The sequence below is a fragment of the Bombus affinis genome, chromosome 1, assembly GCF_024516045.1.
Source record: "Bombus affinis isolate iyBomAffi1 chromosome 1, iyBomAffi1.2, whole genome shotgun sequence".
In the NCBI taxonomy this organism is placed as follows: domain Eukaryota; kingdom Metazoa; phylum Arthropoda; class Insecta; order Hymenoptera; family Apidae; genus Bombus; species Bombus affinis.
In genome coordinates, this window is record NC_066344.1 from 12,481,529 (window position 1) to 12,500,381 (window position 18,853).

Below are 18,853 nucleotides of genomic sequence, written 5' to 3' on the forward strand. Positions count from 1 at the left end.
TAAATGTTTTATCGTACGTAAACTTAATTAAGTAAGCGTTAAAAAGATATACTGACGTAGAAGTCTTATCTCATATATGATTTAGAATTGATCACCTCACGTAAAGTATAGTGTAGTATAGCGTATTCTGTTATGCTGAGAATACTGTTTTGAAGATTATTGAGGACCTAACCTAAGGGACACGATTTAGAGTGCAATTACGTATAAATCTATATTTTATTGGAAAAGAAGTAAGATGAATATGATTTTATAAATTATTTTATAAACGGATAATCAAGGAAAATTGCTGAAGAATTGTATAACTTCTTTCTATTCCGATAACAACATAACCAAATGACAGCCCTCAAGCACGTATGTAATATTTACACATATAATTCGATAAATTATTTAAAAAATTATCATTAATATTTTTTTATTTATAGGCAGATTATTTTAACAAATATATAACTATAATTGTAGACTGATTTTTGCATGTTACATATCTTGGTTGGAACTGCATTTATCTATATATTTAAAAAAAATGACAAGAAAACACTACAAGAAAGTAAACAAAAATTTTAATTAATTGTAATGAAGGAACGTGATTCATGTAATATATTTTTAGTATGTATCATGACAAAGCTTTGTATTTGTAAAAAAATTTAATGTTTACACATTTGTAAACATATGTTATAAATATTGTTATTTTAGAAAAGAATATTACTTTTAGTTGCATTGGATACAACAGTTAATAGTACACAGGTCACTTGATTCTGTAAATATTACTTAGAAAATACATGTGATAGAATATCTTTAAAAGTATCATTATAAACGTGTGGGAATGGGTAATTGCCTGTGTAAAGATACACCAGAAGAACTTGAAACATATAATAGACAAAATCATGCAGAAACTGAAAATACCATATTACCAGAATCAAGTGTTGGCACAGTTGCATCTGGTGATATGAGCACTACAACTTTTAAATTTCCAACTTCAGCTAACATTGATAAATTGGTACTTGAAACTCTTGGAGTAATTGGTTTCCTTGTTGATAAGTGAGTGTTACATACTATAAAGTATGTTACCTTATGTAATTATACTCTTATGAGTATTATAGCTTATATGTAAGTATAAGGCTGTTATTAGATTTATTAATTAATAATTAATTTATTTTTATGCATATTCAGTGAACAAGAGCCACCACCTGCAATGTCAAAATTACATGCTATTGCTGATAAAGAAGATGGATGGATACAAGTTGTAAGTTCAATGGTTAACGTTATTCCTATGCATAATCCATTAGGTCCTTCAGTTATTACACTTCTATTGGATGATTGTCCATTACCATCAAAGGTATAATTTTACTTTTATATTTTATTTGTTGATGTATAATGTGCTATATGTGATGTATAACCTGTGCTATAGGTCTTCTAACTTTTTAGGAATTGGTTCTACGGTTGTCACACATGTTTCAATTATCTCAAAAATTTGGAAATGTACAGACTAGTGCAACTCAACAACGTAACATCTGCGTGGTATTGGGTTGTATAGCAGAAAAGTTGGCTGGCCCAAGTAGCATTGCTATATTATCTGATGAAACTTTGGATTATCTTATTTCAAACATTGTAAGTATAATTAATTATATGCATATAATTTGTTTGAAAAATTTCATCCATGATTTGTATGTTATTTTAGAAAGAAGATATTGATCCTTATGTCGTGTTATATGCGTTAATAGCCTTGGAAAAATTTGCCCAAACTAGTGAGTATCAATTCCAGTAATATATACAAAAAGCGATGTTTTTATTAACTTACATTTAATAAATCGTAATGTTTTTACATCACTAGGTGAGAATAAAATAACTATAAAGAAACGTTTGATGGCAGAAAAGCCAAATCCATTGCTAGAATTGGAAAAATGGGCAACAGAAACTCATTATATACGTCGACAAGTAGGTTTTTGTGCGCGATGGTGTTTAGACAATTTACGTAAGTATTAAAGTGTGTAATATAAAATATTAAAGCATACGTGATACACATGAATAGCAATGGAAATTACATAAATATATACATATTTTCATTATTCTAGTTGTTATGGAAGGTAGAAAGTATTCTCACGATTCAGTGGATACAACTGGTATCAACGTAATGTTAAACACAAAGGATGTAAGCGAGTACCTGAAAATATCGCCTAACGGTTTGGAAGTAAGTTTTGGAAATATAATATATCAGGTAATATTTACATATCGTAAGGCTTCTTGTTATTCTTTTTATTGTATTTTTAGGCTCGGTGTGATGCATATTCATTTGAAAGTGTGAGATGTACATTTCAAGTAGACTCAGGAATCTGGTACTATGAAACACTTGTTATAACTACAGGTGTAATGCAAATTGGATGGGCTACAAAAGATAGCACGTTTCTAAATCACGCAAGTTTTTACATCCTTATCGTAACATGGACGATTACGATGTATGGATTATTTTTGCATATTTTATTTTATTTTATTTTATTACTGTAGGAAGGCTATGGTATAGGTGATGACGAATATTCTGTGTCTTACGATGGTTGTCGTCGATTAATTTGGTATAACGCAGACTGTGAAAGATATCCTGATAGACCTTGTTGGAAAGCTGGTGACATTTTAGGTTGTTTACTGGACTTGAACAAATTGGAAATAATATTTTCTATAAATGGTGTGCGACTAAGACCGTGTGTTCAAGTTTTCAAAACAGTACGGTACGTATTCTCTCTCTCTCTCTCTCTCTCTCTCTCTCTCTCTCTCTCTCTCTCTCTCTCTCTCTCTCTCTCTCTCTCTCTCTCTCTCTCTCTCTCTCTCTCTCTCTCATCTGAATAAAACATTCTTATTAATGGTCATCCTAAATATTTTAGGTCAGGATTTTTTGCAGCAGCCAGTTTTATGTCGTTCCAACAATGTCTTTTTAATTTTGGGAATGTACCCTTTAAATATCCTCCTACTGATCGCGAATATCAGAAATTTAACGACCACGCTACTTTGAAGCCTGAAGATAAGGTTGTGCTTCCTAGACACATATATCTAGATCAATTGAGGAAACTTAGTGTTAGAGAGGATTCATGTACATTGTGTTTTGACCAAAGAGCTTCAGTAAGATTGCTACCATGCAATCACAGGTATCCTACATAATTCTTTCACGTATCTTAATCTTTTTTTCATGATATTAACATGAAACGTAAAAACGAATACTATTTCAGAGGATTCTGCCAAACGTGTTCGAATCAACTGATAGAGTGTCCAATGTGCAGAGCTACAATCGAAGAAGTAGTCACCGATAACACATGACACCACACAAGCGTACCGGCATTTTTTAATACTCTTCCACTATCTTTCTCATATTGTATGATTCTCAGGAACTGCCGCGAGGTAACCACAACTGCATGTCATGTGTATCACATATTAAATATGGTTATAATGTTTTATACATTTCTTTTCTTACAATACAGTATTTTAAATCAAGAGAAGGACTACAAATCAATCACAGAAAGAAAAATTGTATTTAAACATATTGCTCCTCTAAGATATGTCATTCTGAATGTTACATTCATATATGTAGATATAACATACAAATTATCATATTACAAATTCAAGTTACAGAAGAATATCATCTTATATCTACCGGCTGTGCAAATTACTTTCCCTAGGTTTTACCTAAGAACATCTTACATCTAATTAGACGTTTACAGTAAAATAGCAAGATAAAAATTTAAATATTTTTTTTACTCTATACACATTAGAAAAAGAGATAAAATTTGCAATTTACATCTGAATTGCTACCAATGTTGTACATTTCCAATTTAATGTTTGTGACTGGTTCACAAATATGTAAACACTATTTTGTCTATGAACATAATGTTCTCTTGTGTTATATTATGAAAGTCTGCATCATCTATTACTTGTCAAGACTGACAAGCAAGTAACTGAATTTGCGCTGTAATGTAAGATTGATTTTAGAAAACTGTAAAATATTATCTTGTAGCATATATGGAAAGAACATATATATATTGTATAAGCTTATATTATATTCTTGTGAAGATATAAAATGTTATCATATGTATAACTTTGCAAAAGTTTTCTATAAGTTCTGTCGATTTTTATTCGTCATCTTTCTTATTGTTTAAGATGATTCATTGTCATTTGTCACATTTAAATATATATAAGTGACGCGTCTCTTTTATATATTTTTTATTTATTAACTACAAGATAATCATTGCTTTGCAATAATTATTCATATAATAATCAATATAATTGTGCAATTTTCGGTTAATATAATAAAAGAAATTAAAAATTTTGGAAATAAAAGTTTACATATCACACTGTATATACACATGTCTTTACATATATGAATATCCTACTTAAAATTTGTAGATTGTAATAAATATCAAGTTGGCAATATTGCCGAGCGCCGAAGATCTGCCATTGATTTGATTCTTCATTTAACACTTGTAACTACTTTTAAATAAGATGTTATAGCAATTTTTTAAATTGAAAGAACCGTTGAAATTAGAATTAAAATTGGCAATATCGATATGTCCATGAAGAATGTCAAGAAACGATCTCTCGATTTGGAATAGTTAAACGCGTGGCCACGGGGACGCGTTGCAGTTTGTTACAAGATGGCGGGTGAGTGAGTGCCTGTGGATCGAACGAAGCTGCCCAAAAACACGAGGGATTTTCAGCTAACCCGTGGTGTTTGTGGGTTTCAGATATATCCTACATCCAGAAAGAGAACCTGGACGATTCTGACGAAGGTGAGTACTGACACGGAAATACATTTTTGATGATCGTAAATGTTCGCGGAAGGGGTCGAGTATTCGGCACGGTGGCCCCACCATCGAAGCATGCCAGTGTCTGGCGTGCATGGCGGTGGCGTGGTCGTAAATCCATGCCCGTCTAAGTACATTTTATCTTGCATAATTTTCGGGTTGGCCGGGCTTGAAAACTTAATTACCACATATAACAACACGATTCAGACACCTTTGAACGGGTGTCACGTTTCAGTTACGACTGTAACCCGTATGTCACGCCGTGATTCTCACATGCGCGACCAAGTCATGAGAGTGCCTCGATGGCGTTTTATCGGTTAGGGGGCGCCACGAAACGTGCCGCGCTGTGTTTACCTCGACCGCAGGCTGAAAAAAGAAGAAAACAGAAAAAGGGCACGCGGTCGCTTTGCGTCCTCATGTATTGTTCCTATCCATTTTCGTTCCTTTCGCGATCCGCTCGAAACATCATACATTTTTCACCGTTTCTCCAATTTTTATATATTGCGATCGTTACTCTCAACTGACGACATGTTACGACAGTTAATGAGTACACACATTGTCCTACCAATTCCTAATAGGGTTTATTTTGATTGTACTTTATGAATAGATATAAGAATGTTCGAAATGATATGATTCTTTATATCGTTAATGTCTGTAATAAAAAAAATGTTTATTTAGGTACATCGATATGGGTTAAAAATAAATTAAAATTTTTTACAACGTCACAGTTTTGTAGTTTTATGCCTATGATATCAATACGTGTAATTTCTTTCGTATTCATCTAATGGTTTTTTTGAAAACCGATTAAATTGAGTGGAATAAAAGTATCCTGGAGGGTTCAAGTAAACAGAGTTAATGCGCGGTTATTCGCCTATCGGGGTTACTGATCTTTCGACTTCCATGTATTTACTAGTGCCATCTGTCGCATACAAAACTGAACCATATTATTAACTTTCAATAGAACTTTTCGTGTAGGATTTTCAAATTTTTAATTGTAAGCACATGATCGAAATATATAATCGAAATTTATAACATTTTGCAGGCTCGATCAATAACCGATTTATCGACGATATACGTCGTGCGTGGATTTTAGATACGTTACGAAGCGTACGATGCGTAAATCCTTATCGGAGTCTGCTGGACCCTCTGGGCCGATAATGTCGGCGCTCTACGTATACATATAGGGCATCCACCTTTCTTTCTTTCTCCTCCTCGTTCCCATGCATACAACCATTCTCACCAACTGTTGCTGCTGACTAACTCGTAGTTGGTTCTAATCGACTTTATCAAACATTCCAGAGGTCGTTTATCAGCTTGGCTCGCTTATATTTCCAAGCGCGACTAGATAGAAAAATATTTAAGCCTGTGCCCTTCGATCCTCGAGGCAACGACCCGATCCGAGATCGCATCGATCATGAGACTGTCACACGAATTCCTATCAATGAACTATTCTATCAATTTGAACGATTCATGAAATTTGTTCGGGTTTTTTCTCCTTGATCTCACGGTATTAGTCACGAACTTAATTAAATAATTCGTCTTATTTCATTCATACAATGATTCATATTCGGGGATCATTTAACGATTCATCTAGGATCCTGAGAAATCGTTACAGTAAGTGTTTATCGATTTAACCTCGTACAAGTCTTTTTACGTGAGTAATTCTTTGCGATTCATGACTCGTGTATCCTATTTGGTGACGTGCAACAGTAGCACGTGACACACCGCTTCCTGATTCATACTTCCGACTTGAGCGTTCGTTCGATCATCAACTTAGCGCACGTAGAATTTTTGTATAACTTTCGCGCGTCGCCCGCTTCGTTTTAGTCAATTTTGTCCGATTCACGTTTCCTCGAAAACCGTTTTCCCCGAATGACGTCGGATTAACTTTGACCATCGACGAAGGAAAGAATAGACATGACATCTTATTGGATTCCGCATCTCATGCTCTGAAATACCGACCTCGAAAAAAAATCAGTATTTTTTACGCCCTCTACAATTTACTACGGCGAACATAGTAATTATGTTCAACTCAAACGTCGAAGACGATAAAATCAATAATTAGAAAAAGATTTTCATTTGTTACATTCTTAAAAGAAAATCTGTCCCGCAATTGATAACAGCTGGCTGCGGTAGGTTATCTGTATCTGACAAATTTCTACCTTGTTTCTATATAGTATCTTCTGGTTTAAATGTATTAATATTGGACATACGCTCTGATCTCACAGAGATTGTAACTCAGAGTAACGTTTAGAACTTTATCTTATATATTGATCATATCAATATTTTCTCCTTTCTATGGATGGTTTTTTACTTAACTAAACATATTTAACAGTAGCACGAAACGCAGTAAAATGTAACAATCATCACAAGTTTTTATTATTCAATTCATTTATTTTCATCATTTTCATTTTATTATTCACTTGCGGTTCAATAAAAAAAAAAGGTGCTCGAATAGACTATTAATTATAGTGGAATTCGTCGAAATCATATTTACATCCAATGATCTATATCACAGAATTATATACGTATCTATAATTTCATAGGAAAATTTAGTTTTAATTGTTACCACTACTAGCGTTCTTCTTTTATTCTATATTGAATCGATAATGTCGCATGTTGCACGAAAGGGATAAGGGGGTCACTTAACCCCCCAAATCGTAGGACATGAAAAAGCATAGTCAGCATAGCATGTCAGGTCTATCTTGTCTTTCGTCGGTGCCTTGACTTATTTCCGAGCGTCGATAACAATGGTTCCCGGTGTTCGACGTGCATCGTTCCGACACGATCGAACGAAACACGTTCGCCGAATTTTTCAAAGTCTGACATATGGCGATGACTACGCACGGGAGCCACGACGAGCGATAGTAATCAGTCGCGATTATGCAAATGATTCGGTGACTGGCTGTGACAGCTAGCGAGTCGGACGTTTCTCGGGTATCAATGAATCCCTCTTTTCATTCCTGCTATGATACATCATCGCGTTTACGAGTTGCTTCGAGATTCTTTACTAGCTACGAAACACCTTTGAATTTTAGTACGTAAGTAATGCGTCGAATTGATGGAAAATGTACTTTACGATCTCATTGAAGTTTTTTTTTAACTTTTAACTGGTATCTTTAGATCATAAGTAACTGTATAATAATTTATGTATGCACTTATATGTAAATACTATTGACCTCTATCACGTAAAATATAAAACAGGAATTAAATAAAGTAGACTGAAATTAATTGACTTAATCTAAACTCGTATAGGTAACTTACCATCCGATACTAATCGAGGATTAAATTCGTAGAAATGAATGCAACGTTTCCAAACGATTTACAGTTTGTCTAAAGCTTCTCGTAGAAGGTATATACAGGATGACCGATCATAACCATAGACGCAACGAGATCGATCGAACTCCAACAGGTACGAGAGTTCAGCGAATCCTTGCGAAACATTTGCCGCGAAGAAAGAGAGCAGTCTATTTAACTGGCGCGTACGTTGCTCCCCATTCTGTGTTTGCGTTTATCTGCAAAGTGATCTCTTTCTCTCTTTTCTTTTTCCTTTCTTTTTTCTTTTCTCCCTGTACCGGTACGACGTAGACATCGGACGAAGAGGATAGGAAACGGATAAAAAAAAAGAAGGGGAGAGCTATAGGACGAATATAGGTGGATATACAGAGAAACTTTAATTTCTTGGCATTGTGAAGAGTTCCTTGCCCTTTCAGCCTTTTCAGTTCGGTGGTCTGTTTTTGATAGGAGGCCACGTCGTCTAGACACACCGGGGGTTGCCCAGCTTTTATAATCGCAACGAAATGCACCCCTCCGTGCTCGACGCAAAAATACCGGTTTTTTTTTCTCCCTGATTCTGTCTCTTTCTCTCTTTCACTCTTTCACTCTATCTTTTTCCCACTCTAACGTTGAATTTCTCTACCCCCTTAGCCTCGTCACCCCTTCGTTCCGTAGCGTTGTGCCGCCGCGTTACATTAAAATGATTTATTCTCTTTATTAAATTCACATTCGAGGCTACGAGAGCACATTCTCGACTCGCGTGAATCGAATCTCGAGACCGGATGCAACCAACGATATGTGTCTCCTCCGGTGGCGGCGACCTGCCTGTGTGTCTCGACCATGCACAGGATAGGCTTCCCTTTTTCTCGGTCGAGAGGGGTAGTCAAAGGTCACGGAGGGGCATAAATTTTTGTCCTTTTTATCCAAGAAGATACTGTATCTCGTTAGCGATCGTAACCGTATTTACTCTTGCACCATATCGGTTGCCTCGTTTAATCGTCGACGTTTACCCTCCGTTTATCTGCAGTTATGGATTGTTGGCAGATAATTCGTTGAAACGGATCGTGTTTGACTTGCACGTTGTTTAAGGATACCTTGAGACACTTTACCGAACGATAAGGTTGCTTGATTAGGATAAATACACGTTTAGGATAAATACGGTAATATACACGTTTTTAAGGCCTCTTACCACTACGCGTAAACCGCTTATTTAAAACTACACATGCATCTTCTCTTCTCTATTATTATAATGTCTAACATGAAACGTTGAAACATCCTTCAAAGCGTGTATTGGTAGTTTGGTTAACTAGGAAATATCGAGCGCATCCAAACTACGTGATTCTAATTATTATCAATGAATCTTTTTCACAGGACGATCTAACGATCGAAAAGTTCATCCGTTATTCAGCGATTGTCCAACGAACATCGAAGTACCCCGTATAATACATTGATCGAAATTCCTAATATCGTAAATTAGGAAGCGTCGAGTACATTCAAGTATCTAGCTGTTATTTACTATTACCGAAGAATTTTTTGACAGGACGATCTAATCTCAAAATGTTCGTGATCCGCCTATTCTAAGGCTGTGCAAATTCACCCCCTGTTCCGGCGGATGCGACGAGCAAGACGAGTGAAACCGAGCCGAGCGGTGGCGCCTCCTGTCGTCGGAACGGACGCTCGAATGGCGGCCCGATTATTACATGACATTCCTCGAATACCATCCAGACCTCCCTCGTCTCCGCCGGCAAGCAGAGGAGGGCTCCTTCTTCTCCGTTCCCCGTTCCCCGCCACCTGCCTCTTCTGAATTTCTTTCTCTCTGTCTTTTACATCCCCATACGTGGCTACGCTAAGCCTTCCTGTCTCTTTCTCGCGTCTATCACGTTCTAGAGAACCGAGAGTAGACCTCCTAAGAGGCAAAAGGCTTCGGGCTCCAAAATAGGCCCGCGATACGAATGATAAAAGCACCCCCTTCTGCCTTCCTCCACAGGCCACTGCCTCCACCCACGCCATCTCTTCCCCTCGACAGCCCCTCAGCCCCTCTCACCGAGGCGTCTTCGTTTCCTTTACATCCTGCCGTCGCGGAGGAAGCACGATCGAGAATCAGCCGCGCCCTGTCGAGAGGGAAACACGCCCGGACCGCGATATTCCGGCTCGACGATTCCGTGAAAAAATGGCCGTAGGATCGTACAAGAGGCTAGGAATCTTTGTGCTGCGACGATTCTTCAACGAATCTTCTTTCTCTCGTTCTAATCCATGCCTTCCTACTTTCACGATATTCTTGAAAATATCATAGAATCTTTGTTACGTCGCGATCGATTCTCAGGGTAATATATCTTCGGACAAATAGACGTTTAATCGTCAGTTTGATCGAGTTTAATTATTTCGAGTAGACTATCGTCGAAGGTTAGCTTCGTTCGACGAGCACGATTTCTCTTAATCGTAATGACGTTTTCTTTTCGTAACGATTAAGGTGATGGTAAAAGACCAAACGCGTTAGTGCAAATAGACGGCAGCAGTGACGACGACGACGACGACGACGACGACGACGCCGGACGCGGTGGCGGTTGCGAGCTATACGATCGATTCGTGGCCGCCTTCTATTGTCGCTGGCTCTGTATGTAAGGGTTTGCAGTAACCCCCGGAGAAGGACGTTGGCTGACACCCCGTTTAGAGAAAGGGAAAAGACAGCGAGAGAGAAAGAGAGAGAGAGAAAGTGGTGGTAGTAGAGATAGTACGATTCCTCGTAAGCCACGAGCGAACCCATTCATAAAGACGGGGCCGTGACTAACGAGTAAGGAGAAACGAGCGCGAGCCTGCGTCTCTCTGTCTTTCCTTTCCCCCTCTTTCTTTCTTTACTTTCATCTTTGGCCTTTCTCTCTCTTTTTCCGTATCGATTTCCTTTGCTCCATCGGCTTCTTTTCTGACGGATGTTATTGCACCCGGTAACGAGTCGAATTTTTTCCTTCTTTCCTCTTCTCTTTTCCGTTTCCTGGTTACTCTCTCGCGCTACTCTTCCGCCCTCTCCTCTCGCCGCTTACCCCCGCGATTTCACGCTGGTGGTTAATTAAAAACGCTTTGCCGCGACGAGATCCGCCGACGAATTTGATAAACGAGCCCACGCTTCCACGAATCGATCGCGAGACTGTGTACGGGGAAAAAAAGAGGAGAACACGCGCAGAAAAAGTCACCCCTTGCTTGGATTTATCGATCGGAATGGATTACACGAGGTTGGGCACGCGCGCGCTCGAATTCGATTTCCCCCGGAAGCGATCGGTCGTGGCCCTTCGTTCCGTCGCGGTTTTTGCGGCACGTCACGGGAAACCGTTGTTGCGTTACGTTCGTCCGCAAGAAACCGTGTAAATTGTAGGCACGCAACGGGCAGTAGAAAAGAGGACTCTCGCGAAGCGATGACAACGAGGAACGTCGTCAACCTTTCTGGTCTTTGTGCGGACGCTTCCGCGTTCCATCACGTGGACCGACCTCCGGGAAGGACGCGACATCATCGATAACGACCGCGATGGTGCTAGGTTCTTTTTCATCCGTCTCGTTCTCAGAGAAGAAGCTTCCCAACGTCGTTGTGATGGCATTGTTCCGAGCTATCGGTAACGACCGGAAGATTCTGCCTTAAAAGCGGAGTAAGTCTTCTCACCGGTGGCTGACTCGCGGTACATAGATGGCAAACGAGCGTGTTTTTCCTCGTGTCGCGATAGCCCTGATCGCTGGATCGCCTCCTTCTCCTACCTTGCATCGCCATGTTTTCTTGTATTTTGATGGCGAGAATGTCGCACGCTGTCGAGCCACTTAAGAGACTGTTTAAGGTTTTTTTTCGGTAATCCACGGTTCGAGAAAGAAGTTTTCAGAGGGCGGTTCCGTGGGATAGCTAGGAAGATAGTAGGAACGCGAAACGTCTTACCTGATCGGGCAATATCGAGATAACCCTTCGAGAGGGACTTTATTACGACGCTAGGGAAAGTTTTGATTGGGTTACAAAACTCGTTCGCTGAGGGATCGATGGATACCTCGGAAACGGAAAAGCTCGATGTAAACGCAACCCTCCTCTGGCCTCTACGTCCTCTTCCGTCTCTCCTCGTCCTCCGGCAACCCCGGCCTTGGCCCAACGTTCGATGGAAACCAACAGCCCTTCGCTCGCTTTCGGCCATTGCACGGGGGAACAGAAGAGAAAAGAAAAAAAAACAGAGGGCGAAAGAGGAAAAAACAATCTAGCTAATTTTTCTACCGCATACAAGGGCACTGGGACAACCACTGCGAGACTAAAGCGACACCCCACCTTTCGTCCATTCAGTCGTCCTTCAAAGGGATCAAAGGTACACGTCCAACCTTTATCTCGCTGAAATCGTCGAGCCACGCGTATCTACGAAAGTACTTACTTTCGTAGCATCAGAATTTTCTTTCCTTATTGTTTCTAATTCCCTCGCTCTCTTTTGCCGTTACTTCTCCGTTTCTACCTGTAGACTAGCCAATTCGTTTCTTTAAAATCGTTTAAACTTTGCACGATAATTTCCAATTCTCCATCATTGAATTTTATTCTTTTCTTTGCCGCCTCTGTAGTCCGTCTTGTTGTACCCTTAGTATTCTACTTACTTGCAGCCACACCTTGGTTGCATTTTACAGTTTCGTCTTCTTCGATGGAATATCTAGTTACCGATACGTGATCGCGTAATTATTACCGTATACGTGACTTTCGAGGATTGTCGGTGAACCTTATGCTCACGTAGGCGACTCGTACATCCGATTTCGCTATCGAACGAGCGTGCTGAAGAAACAAAATCGGTTAGCCAGGTTAGCCGGTTAAGGGACAAACCGGAGAGCTCGGGTGGTAGCTGGAATCGCGACGATAACGTGTATCGATAACACCGAGTCTATTCAAAGAACGACTAGACAAGGTGTCCCATTAATCAAATCTAAATGGTGGAGAATGGTAACGTAAATGCAACGTGAATGTAACGTGAGTGTAACGTAAAAGTGCGGTCACAACCTTAAAGTATAGGAGCGTGTACAGCTGGTGCGTTATCAGGTACCTTTACATGGGCAGGCAGGAAAGAAGGGAATAGATAACGAGGAAGGATGTCGTAACACCTTCCTCCTTGTCACCCTCGGTTCCCTCACTGTTCTCTTCTCGTTCCTTCTTGAATACGAAAATAGGGACGCGACGACGCACACGAGCCGGCTTTTGTCTTCGTTTCCTTTTTCTCCCTTCGGAGCCGGTCGGCCGATTAGGCAGCGCGTGTAAATGTGGAAACTAGCTTCTCAATGGACGAGCCTGGCATTCTTCGCTTCTTTTTTAGGCACGTGTCGTTTGTGTGTCGCACATATATGCATTCCACACGTGGGTGCGTAAAGTGTAAATAAAATTCCAGACGTTGGCGTACCTAACGGCGACTAACGACGTAGTCGAGGAAAATTCGTGTCTCGCGTTACTCTGTGGTGACGTGCGCGGCAGCACATACACGCTACGACAACGGAATTATCGTCGCGTTAAAGTTTTAATGGTACGGGTCTCTATGCTGGTGTTGGTAGATCGCGCGAGAGAACGTTCCGGTATTTTGGAACGATGACGAACGTGGAAAACACGATCGGTCAAAGAATCGCGAATAAAATACACCGGTGGCGGGCGTATTTCGTCACCGGGAAGTAATTACGTCACCGTCGGGCGCGTCGGGCTCTCGTGTGCCACACAGGCAGAGAGAGAGAAAATCGATCGGCGCCGTACGAGTCGAACGTCATTTCATGTATTTTTAAAGCTTTTCCCTCCTGACGATTTAAGTGGTGGGTGGCAAGTGACGAAAGAGAGCCCGGACGATGGGATCGAGGTCAAAGCTCGAAGCGGCACGAGAAATTTCGTCCCTGGAATGTGCCGGTTCCCGCGCAATTGTTGCGACAATTTAACGCCGTTGTCTCCATCTCCTCCTTCGTTATCTCGCCAACAAGTTAATCTTTATAAATAGCTCGAGCCACGGTTATATTTAATCCTGACCCTCGTGGTCCGTGTTTCTGCGTTGATACCTCTCTTTCTCCATCTCCGCTTGTCTCCCGCGTCTTTAACTTTTTTTGGAAAATCGGAACGCGTTCGATAACTACGAGATTTTCTACGCTCGAGTGGGAATTTCTAAGACGAATGAAATCTCCGGTAAATCATCCAGCGGAAGGATAAGGTCGTGAATGACGCGAGATGGAACATTCATTAAGAAAGAGTAATTACGTGCAACGTCTTCGTTATAGGCAATAATTTATTAAAATTTCTCTGTGACCTTTCCACGATATCTGACCCGGTTCACCGAAATATCATCTACTCGCGGAACTAGCGCGCCTTTCTGAATAATAGAAAAGCATCGCGCGAATATCCATCCATCCAACGTCCCAGCCGAAAGCCGTTTTTATCATCGTTACCGTTTCTCGCTTGCTCTCCTTACCGACATCGTTTCTCGTGGTCCTTCGGTTAACCTAAATTCAGACACGACTGCTAATCGATCGACCTTACACGCTTCTCTCCCTCTTCTTTCGTTTTTTCTTTTATCATCCCTTTCTCGCGTTCCAGCAATACCGGCTTCTCTGTCGCTCTCTGTCGGCCAGAAAATTTCGTGCGATCGATCGATTCACCGTTCTAATTTCGATTCGGGGCTGTAGGCCTCGAGCGCAACCCCGCAGGCCTTCCAAATCAACGTTACGTGTATGAATTTTATTTTACGAGGACGATCGTGTTTTTACGATGTTGGTATCGGTCGAACCGAAGTCGATTCTCGGTTTACGAAACGTTTTCTGACGAGCGGACTAGAAAAGTCCACGCGAATTAATCTTGGAGCTCAACCGACAATAAAACCGGACTGTCCTTACATTCCTGGGCAGTGTGTCGCCCGCTATTTTAAGCCCGGAGTTTAATAAACTTACGTCTCTTAATTAGACCTACTTCTCTCCTCCTCTATCGTCTCCTCTCTCGTTTCTCCTGTCTACATCTGATTGGTAAACGGCTTGAACCAACCGCCTCGATCCAATCGTTATCTCTTATTGTTAGCGCGTACTGTTAGATGTTTTAAACAAAACTCCAGTCTCTCTCAACTTTCGTGATATACCGTTTAAAACAATTAGATTTCTATCGTATCAAAACATGGATTTTTTTATATCCATTACTCGTGTTCCTACATTTCTTTTTTTTTTCATGATAAAAATCAATTTTTATAAGAATATATAAGTAACTCCCTTTGCTTGTGTTTGCTTGATCGGCGCAATGAAACTGGATCATGGCAGTAATCTACTAATTGTTTCGACTAATATGCATGCGTTTTCCCATAGTGGCACTACATGAATTTATCTTTATCCCTGTACATACAGGAAGAACGTAATTCAGATTTTTATATTTCAAGAGTGGTTAGATACACCGTTGAGATACACGAGATTAGATTAGGGACTTACTTTTCAACGAGAAAAATTGTTCGTTTGGTTTTAATCGTACGATACGAAACGCGCGTCCTTCGGAATATTCTATTCCTTACTTTATTTTCTTCTATTCGTAAGGACGTAGAATTTCTTTCTCTCATAGTTTTCTTTTTTTTTTTTTTTTTGTAATATCCGTTACCGCATCGTCTCCCGTATTCGATATATGGAACGGAGAAAATAATTAAAGGCACAGCGACCCAGTGGGAACGAGCGCGTAATGATAACTATCTCATTGCAGTTTCAAACAAAATATTACTGCTCCTCGCTGATTAATCATCGGTACGCGGGATCGAGTGCTCCGAGAAATCATTCGCGATATTTGCTCGGCAGAGTACTCGCGAGGTATTCCGTCCTCTCGTTTTTTCTTTTTTTTCTTCCTTCCTCTTTTCTCTGTTCCGCTCGCAACGCCACGCGAGTTTACGTGTACGTCGTATTACGGCACTGCACAGCGTACGCTCACTATTCTATGATACAATCAATGAATGACTGACTGCGTGCCGTGACGTGGCTGCGCTGGTGACCGTGATGACTTATCTCGAGCTCTTTCCCTTTTACTTCTCCGCTCGTACATTCATTTTTTCGTCCTCTGTTTTTTACACGAGAAACGTCGGTCGTGTATCTAGGCGTAATTAAAATTCAAATGGAAATTGGAATTGATATTTATTGCATACTCTGTACAGTTGTACAAATTTCTCGATAACATTTCGATATTCCGATAGCGAGGCAAAGTAATTAAAAATTTTAATATACAAAACAGGAAAGGTAGAAACGTACGATGGAAAAATTTATCGGTGAACGAATATCGTATCCTTCTTTGGCTAATCTCGAATTTGGTTGCAAAAGGGTGCAATTTCTGTGAAGTAGCCGCTGTCTGTTTTCTTGCCACGATGAATTCTTCGCGCGAACCGTTTAACCGAGTCTGGTTTCACCGCTAGCGAACGGTGGAGAAAATGAGCGAGATAAAGAGAGAAGAACCTGCTGGGCACATGGAGGAAGACAAAGAGAAAGCCGAATATACGTTGCCGGCAAAGTGTGCCTTCCTACTCCCGGTAGTTTTCTCTGCTTCCCCTCGCTTCTATATTCGTCCGTTTCTTCTCCCTTTCTCCTTTCATCCGGTGCACATTAGCGACGTGAAACGTACGTTCTCCACGGCAGACCGCACGCCACGATGCAATCAATGAATGACGGTGTGGCGCGGCGCGCGCACTGACCGTGATGACTTTTCTTATCTATCAGTAGTCTCTCCCTCCGTCTTTCCTCTTTCTCTCTCTCTTTCCGAACCCTATTCCCTTATCCGTTCTTTCACGTAATTCGTCTCTTTCCCTTCGTTACGACCTCGCTGCTCTACATCTGTTTCTTCTTTCTCTGTCTGCCTCTCTGTCTCTCTTTTTAAAACTCTTTCTCGGTCGCTCCCCTTTTACGTTTATACTCGCCTCCTTTTCACTGAAGCTCCCTTTTTTTCCCTCTTAGTCTCTCGCACGCTCTACCTCCTCCGTGTTCTTTTCCCTTTTTTCTTTTTTTTCTTTTCTCGTTCCTTTTTTTCACTCTCGTTCACTCTCTTCCTGGCCTCCCACCCCTTCATCCGGTTCACATTACGCACGATGCGTACGCTGACGGGAGTACGAGAAGGAAGCGCCTCCACCCTTATCGCGGCAACAGTGCTCGCCCGAGGCGCACTTAAAAGGTGTTCCTAATGACGGTCCTGCGACCGTATTTTAAGGCGCCGCTCGCTCGCTCGTTTCGCGAATGGACAAGCCCTGCAATGTCTAGAGACGTTTTACGGAGACTTTCATGAAATCATGAGCAAAACACGGCAAATTGATAACGATGAGTATCGAAGGCGTGGTCGTAAAGGTGCAAATATAGATCGAAAGCTGTGCGATTTGTTTATATTTATAGAATACGTGCCGTCACCACCAAGTCTTCGTTTCCTATAACAGAGGTAATGTTTGAAACCCGGATCGATAGGGTATCGATAGTTCGAATAAATATGAACGTCTCGTGGAAACTCTTTCCTCGTTACTTTGCTACGTAACGAGGAATTATAGTACAAAGTGTTATTTTCTTAAGGAAGTAAGCAAATAAATAAAATACAATCCAAATTCAGTTTTACGTATTTCAATATTTAGCTATGTATCATTAGGCGAACAACCCTCTATGGAATAATTCGATGACCATTTTTCCATCGAAGGCAAAGCACATACCATACACACTTATCATAATTATAGAATATCATGCGGCTCGTACCACGAAATAACAGCTATTCTAATTACGAACTAGGAACGATCAATGTCCACGGATATTTCATTCGTCAAAACGTTCAAATATGTAACTTCTTATCAGCGTATACATTTCGATCTGTGGATGTTCCATTCATCAGAACACTCGTCAGAATACGTATACAGTGTGAGACTAGACTACGAATAGGCTATGAGTTAGACTATAGTGTATAACTGAAAAGTGCAATGAGACTCAAGCAAGAATTCGTTTGAAAAATTCGGAGTAGGGCCGAAACTAAGTATACGCGGTGAAGACTCGAAACAAGCAGCGGAGCCAAAACATTGACTGCCATGCGAATTTTACATATTTTGCTTTGGGTGCCGCAATAGACCGAAATACATTACACCAAAACATTTAGCTTCTGCAAAATATTATATCGTATTTATACACTGTTTTTTGACAATGTTACCTAATTCGTTCACGTTCTTGAATATTTCTCGGTTTATGAAATTTATATATATTTTACCTCGAATGTCCTAGAAAATTGAATAACGAGACGGTAGATACGTTAACGCCCACGCTGTATAATCGTAACTAACGAACGACTAACATGTAGTGAGATTTGATCGAAAAATCGGGAACGATGCCGAAAGTACACGCATATTACTGCAAACAAGTAGCGGGGCCGACTAACCGGAGTGCAATAGTAGTATAGCGGTTCCGTGGCGTAGTGGTGGTGGTCGGCGGCGTCGTCGTTCTCGTCGTCGTCGTTCTCGTCGTCGTCGTTCTCATCGTCGTCGTTCTCGTCGTCATCGTCGTCGTCGTCCTCATCGTAGTCCTCCTCATCGTCGTCGTCTTCGTCTTCGTCTTCGTCGTCGTCATCGTCGTCGTCGTCGTCGGTCGGTCGGTGACTATCGATCGGTGGCGGGCGTCGGCGTCGGTGCCGCGCGGTGGCGCCCCCGTCGTTGTCGGAGGACGGCGACGGCGCTCTGCCTCGGTTGTCCGCCCCTGGGGGGGGAGTAGGGGGCGGCGGGGGCACCGACACGCAGACCAATCATGCCTTTGGTGGAGCCGGCAAGAGCCCGGCGTGTACGTGAGGCCGCTACACTAAATGCGAATTTATC

General features: G+C 40.9%; 2 protein-coding genes and 1 long non-coding RNA gene across 7 annotated transcripts in view; 2 read left to right on the forward strand and 1 right to left on the reverse strand.

Moving 5' to 3' along the window:
• The first annotated feature begins 14 nt into the window (after positions 1 to 14).
• Positions 15 to 4,336, forward strand: LOC126921334 (RING finger and SPRY domain-containing protein 1-like). Of its 4 annotated transcripts, XR_007712298.1 has the most exons (13): positions 16 to 351; positions 423 to 603; positions 710 to 1,035; positions 1,168 to 1,333; positions 1,423 to 1,605; positions 1,676 to 1,742; positions 1,829 to 1,969; positions 2,070 to 2,185; positions 2,266 to 2,413; positions 2,504 to 2,717; positions 2,871 to 3,131; positions 3,213 to 3,381; positions 3,462 to 4,336. XR_007712298.1 is itself a non-coding variant. In XM_050732845.1 (12 exons), the coding sequence occupies exons 3-12, from the start codon at positions 821 to 823 to the stop codon at positions 3,298 to 3,300; spliced, it is 1,599 nt and encodes a 532-aa protein (XP_050588802.1). In that variant the 5' UTR covers positions 15 to 351; positions 423 to 603; positions 691 to 820; the 3' UTR covers positions 3,301 to 4,336. The 4 variants fall into 4 exon arrangements, 3 of the variants coding, with proteins under 3 accessions (XP_050588802.1, XP_050588792.1, XP_050588812.1); XM_050732845.1 differs by having other exon boundaries at positions 15 to 351; positions 691 to 1,035; positions 3,213 to 4,336; XM_050732835.1 differs by having other exon boundaries at positions 15 to 351; positions 3,213 to 4,336.
• Positions 4,337 to 4,584: 248 nt separating this feature from the next.
• Positions 4,585 to 18,853, forward strand: part of LOC126921174 (serine/threonine-protein phosphatase 4 regulatory subunit 1-like) — a 147,789-nt gene continuing 133,520 nt past the window's right edge. Inside the window, exons 1-2 of one of the 2 annotated variants that reach the window (XM_050732502.1) lie at positions 4,585 to 4,638; positions 4,722 to 4,766. In XM_050732502.1, the coding sequence (XP_050588459.1) occupies positions 4,632 to 4,638; positions 4,722 to 4,766 (52 nt within the window). In that variant the 5' untranslated portion in view covers positions 4,585 to 4,631. Of the gene's footprint in view, positions 4,767 to 18,853 lie in introns of both variants that reach the window. The other variant, XM_050732552.1, reaches the window with a different exon arrangement.
• Positions 16,153 to 18,705, reverse strand: LOC126921505 (uncharacterized). The gene is made up of 2 exons (XR_007712363.1): positions 18,256 to 18,705; positions 16,153 to 17,440 (listed from the first exon to the last, which is right to left on the reverse strand). It is a non-coding gene; the product is annotated as an uncharacterized LOC126921505 (long non-coding RNA).

Coding starts and splice junctions, on each gene's coding strand:
- LOC126921334 (XM_050732845.1), top strand. CDS start 821: ATGGGTAATTGCCTGTGTAAAGATACACCAGAAGAACTTGAAACATAT. Junction 1,334..1,422: donor ATTGTCCATTACCATCAAAG/GTATAATTTTAC, acceptor CTAACTTTTTAG/GAATTGGTTCTACGGTTGTC. Junction 1,743..1,828: donor GGAAAAATTTGCCCAAACTA/GTGAGTATCAAT, acceptor TTACATCACTAG/GTGAGAATAAAATAACTATA.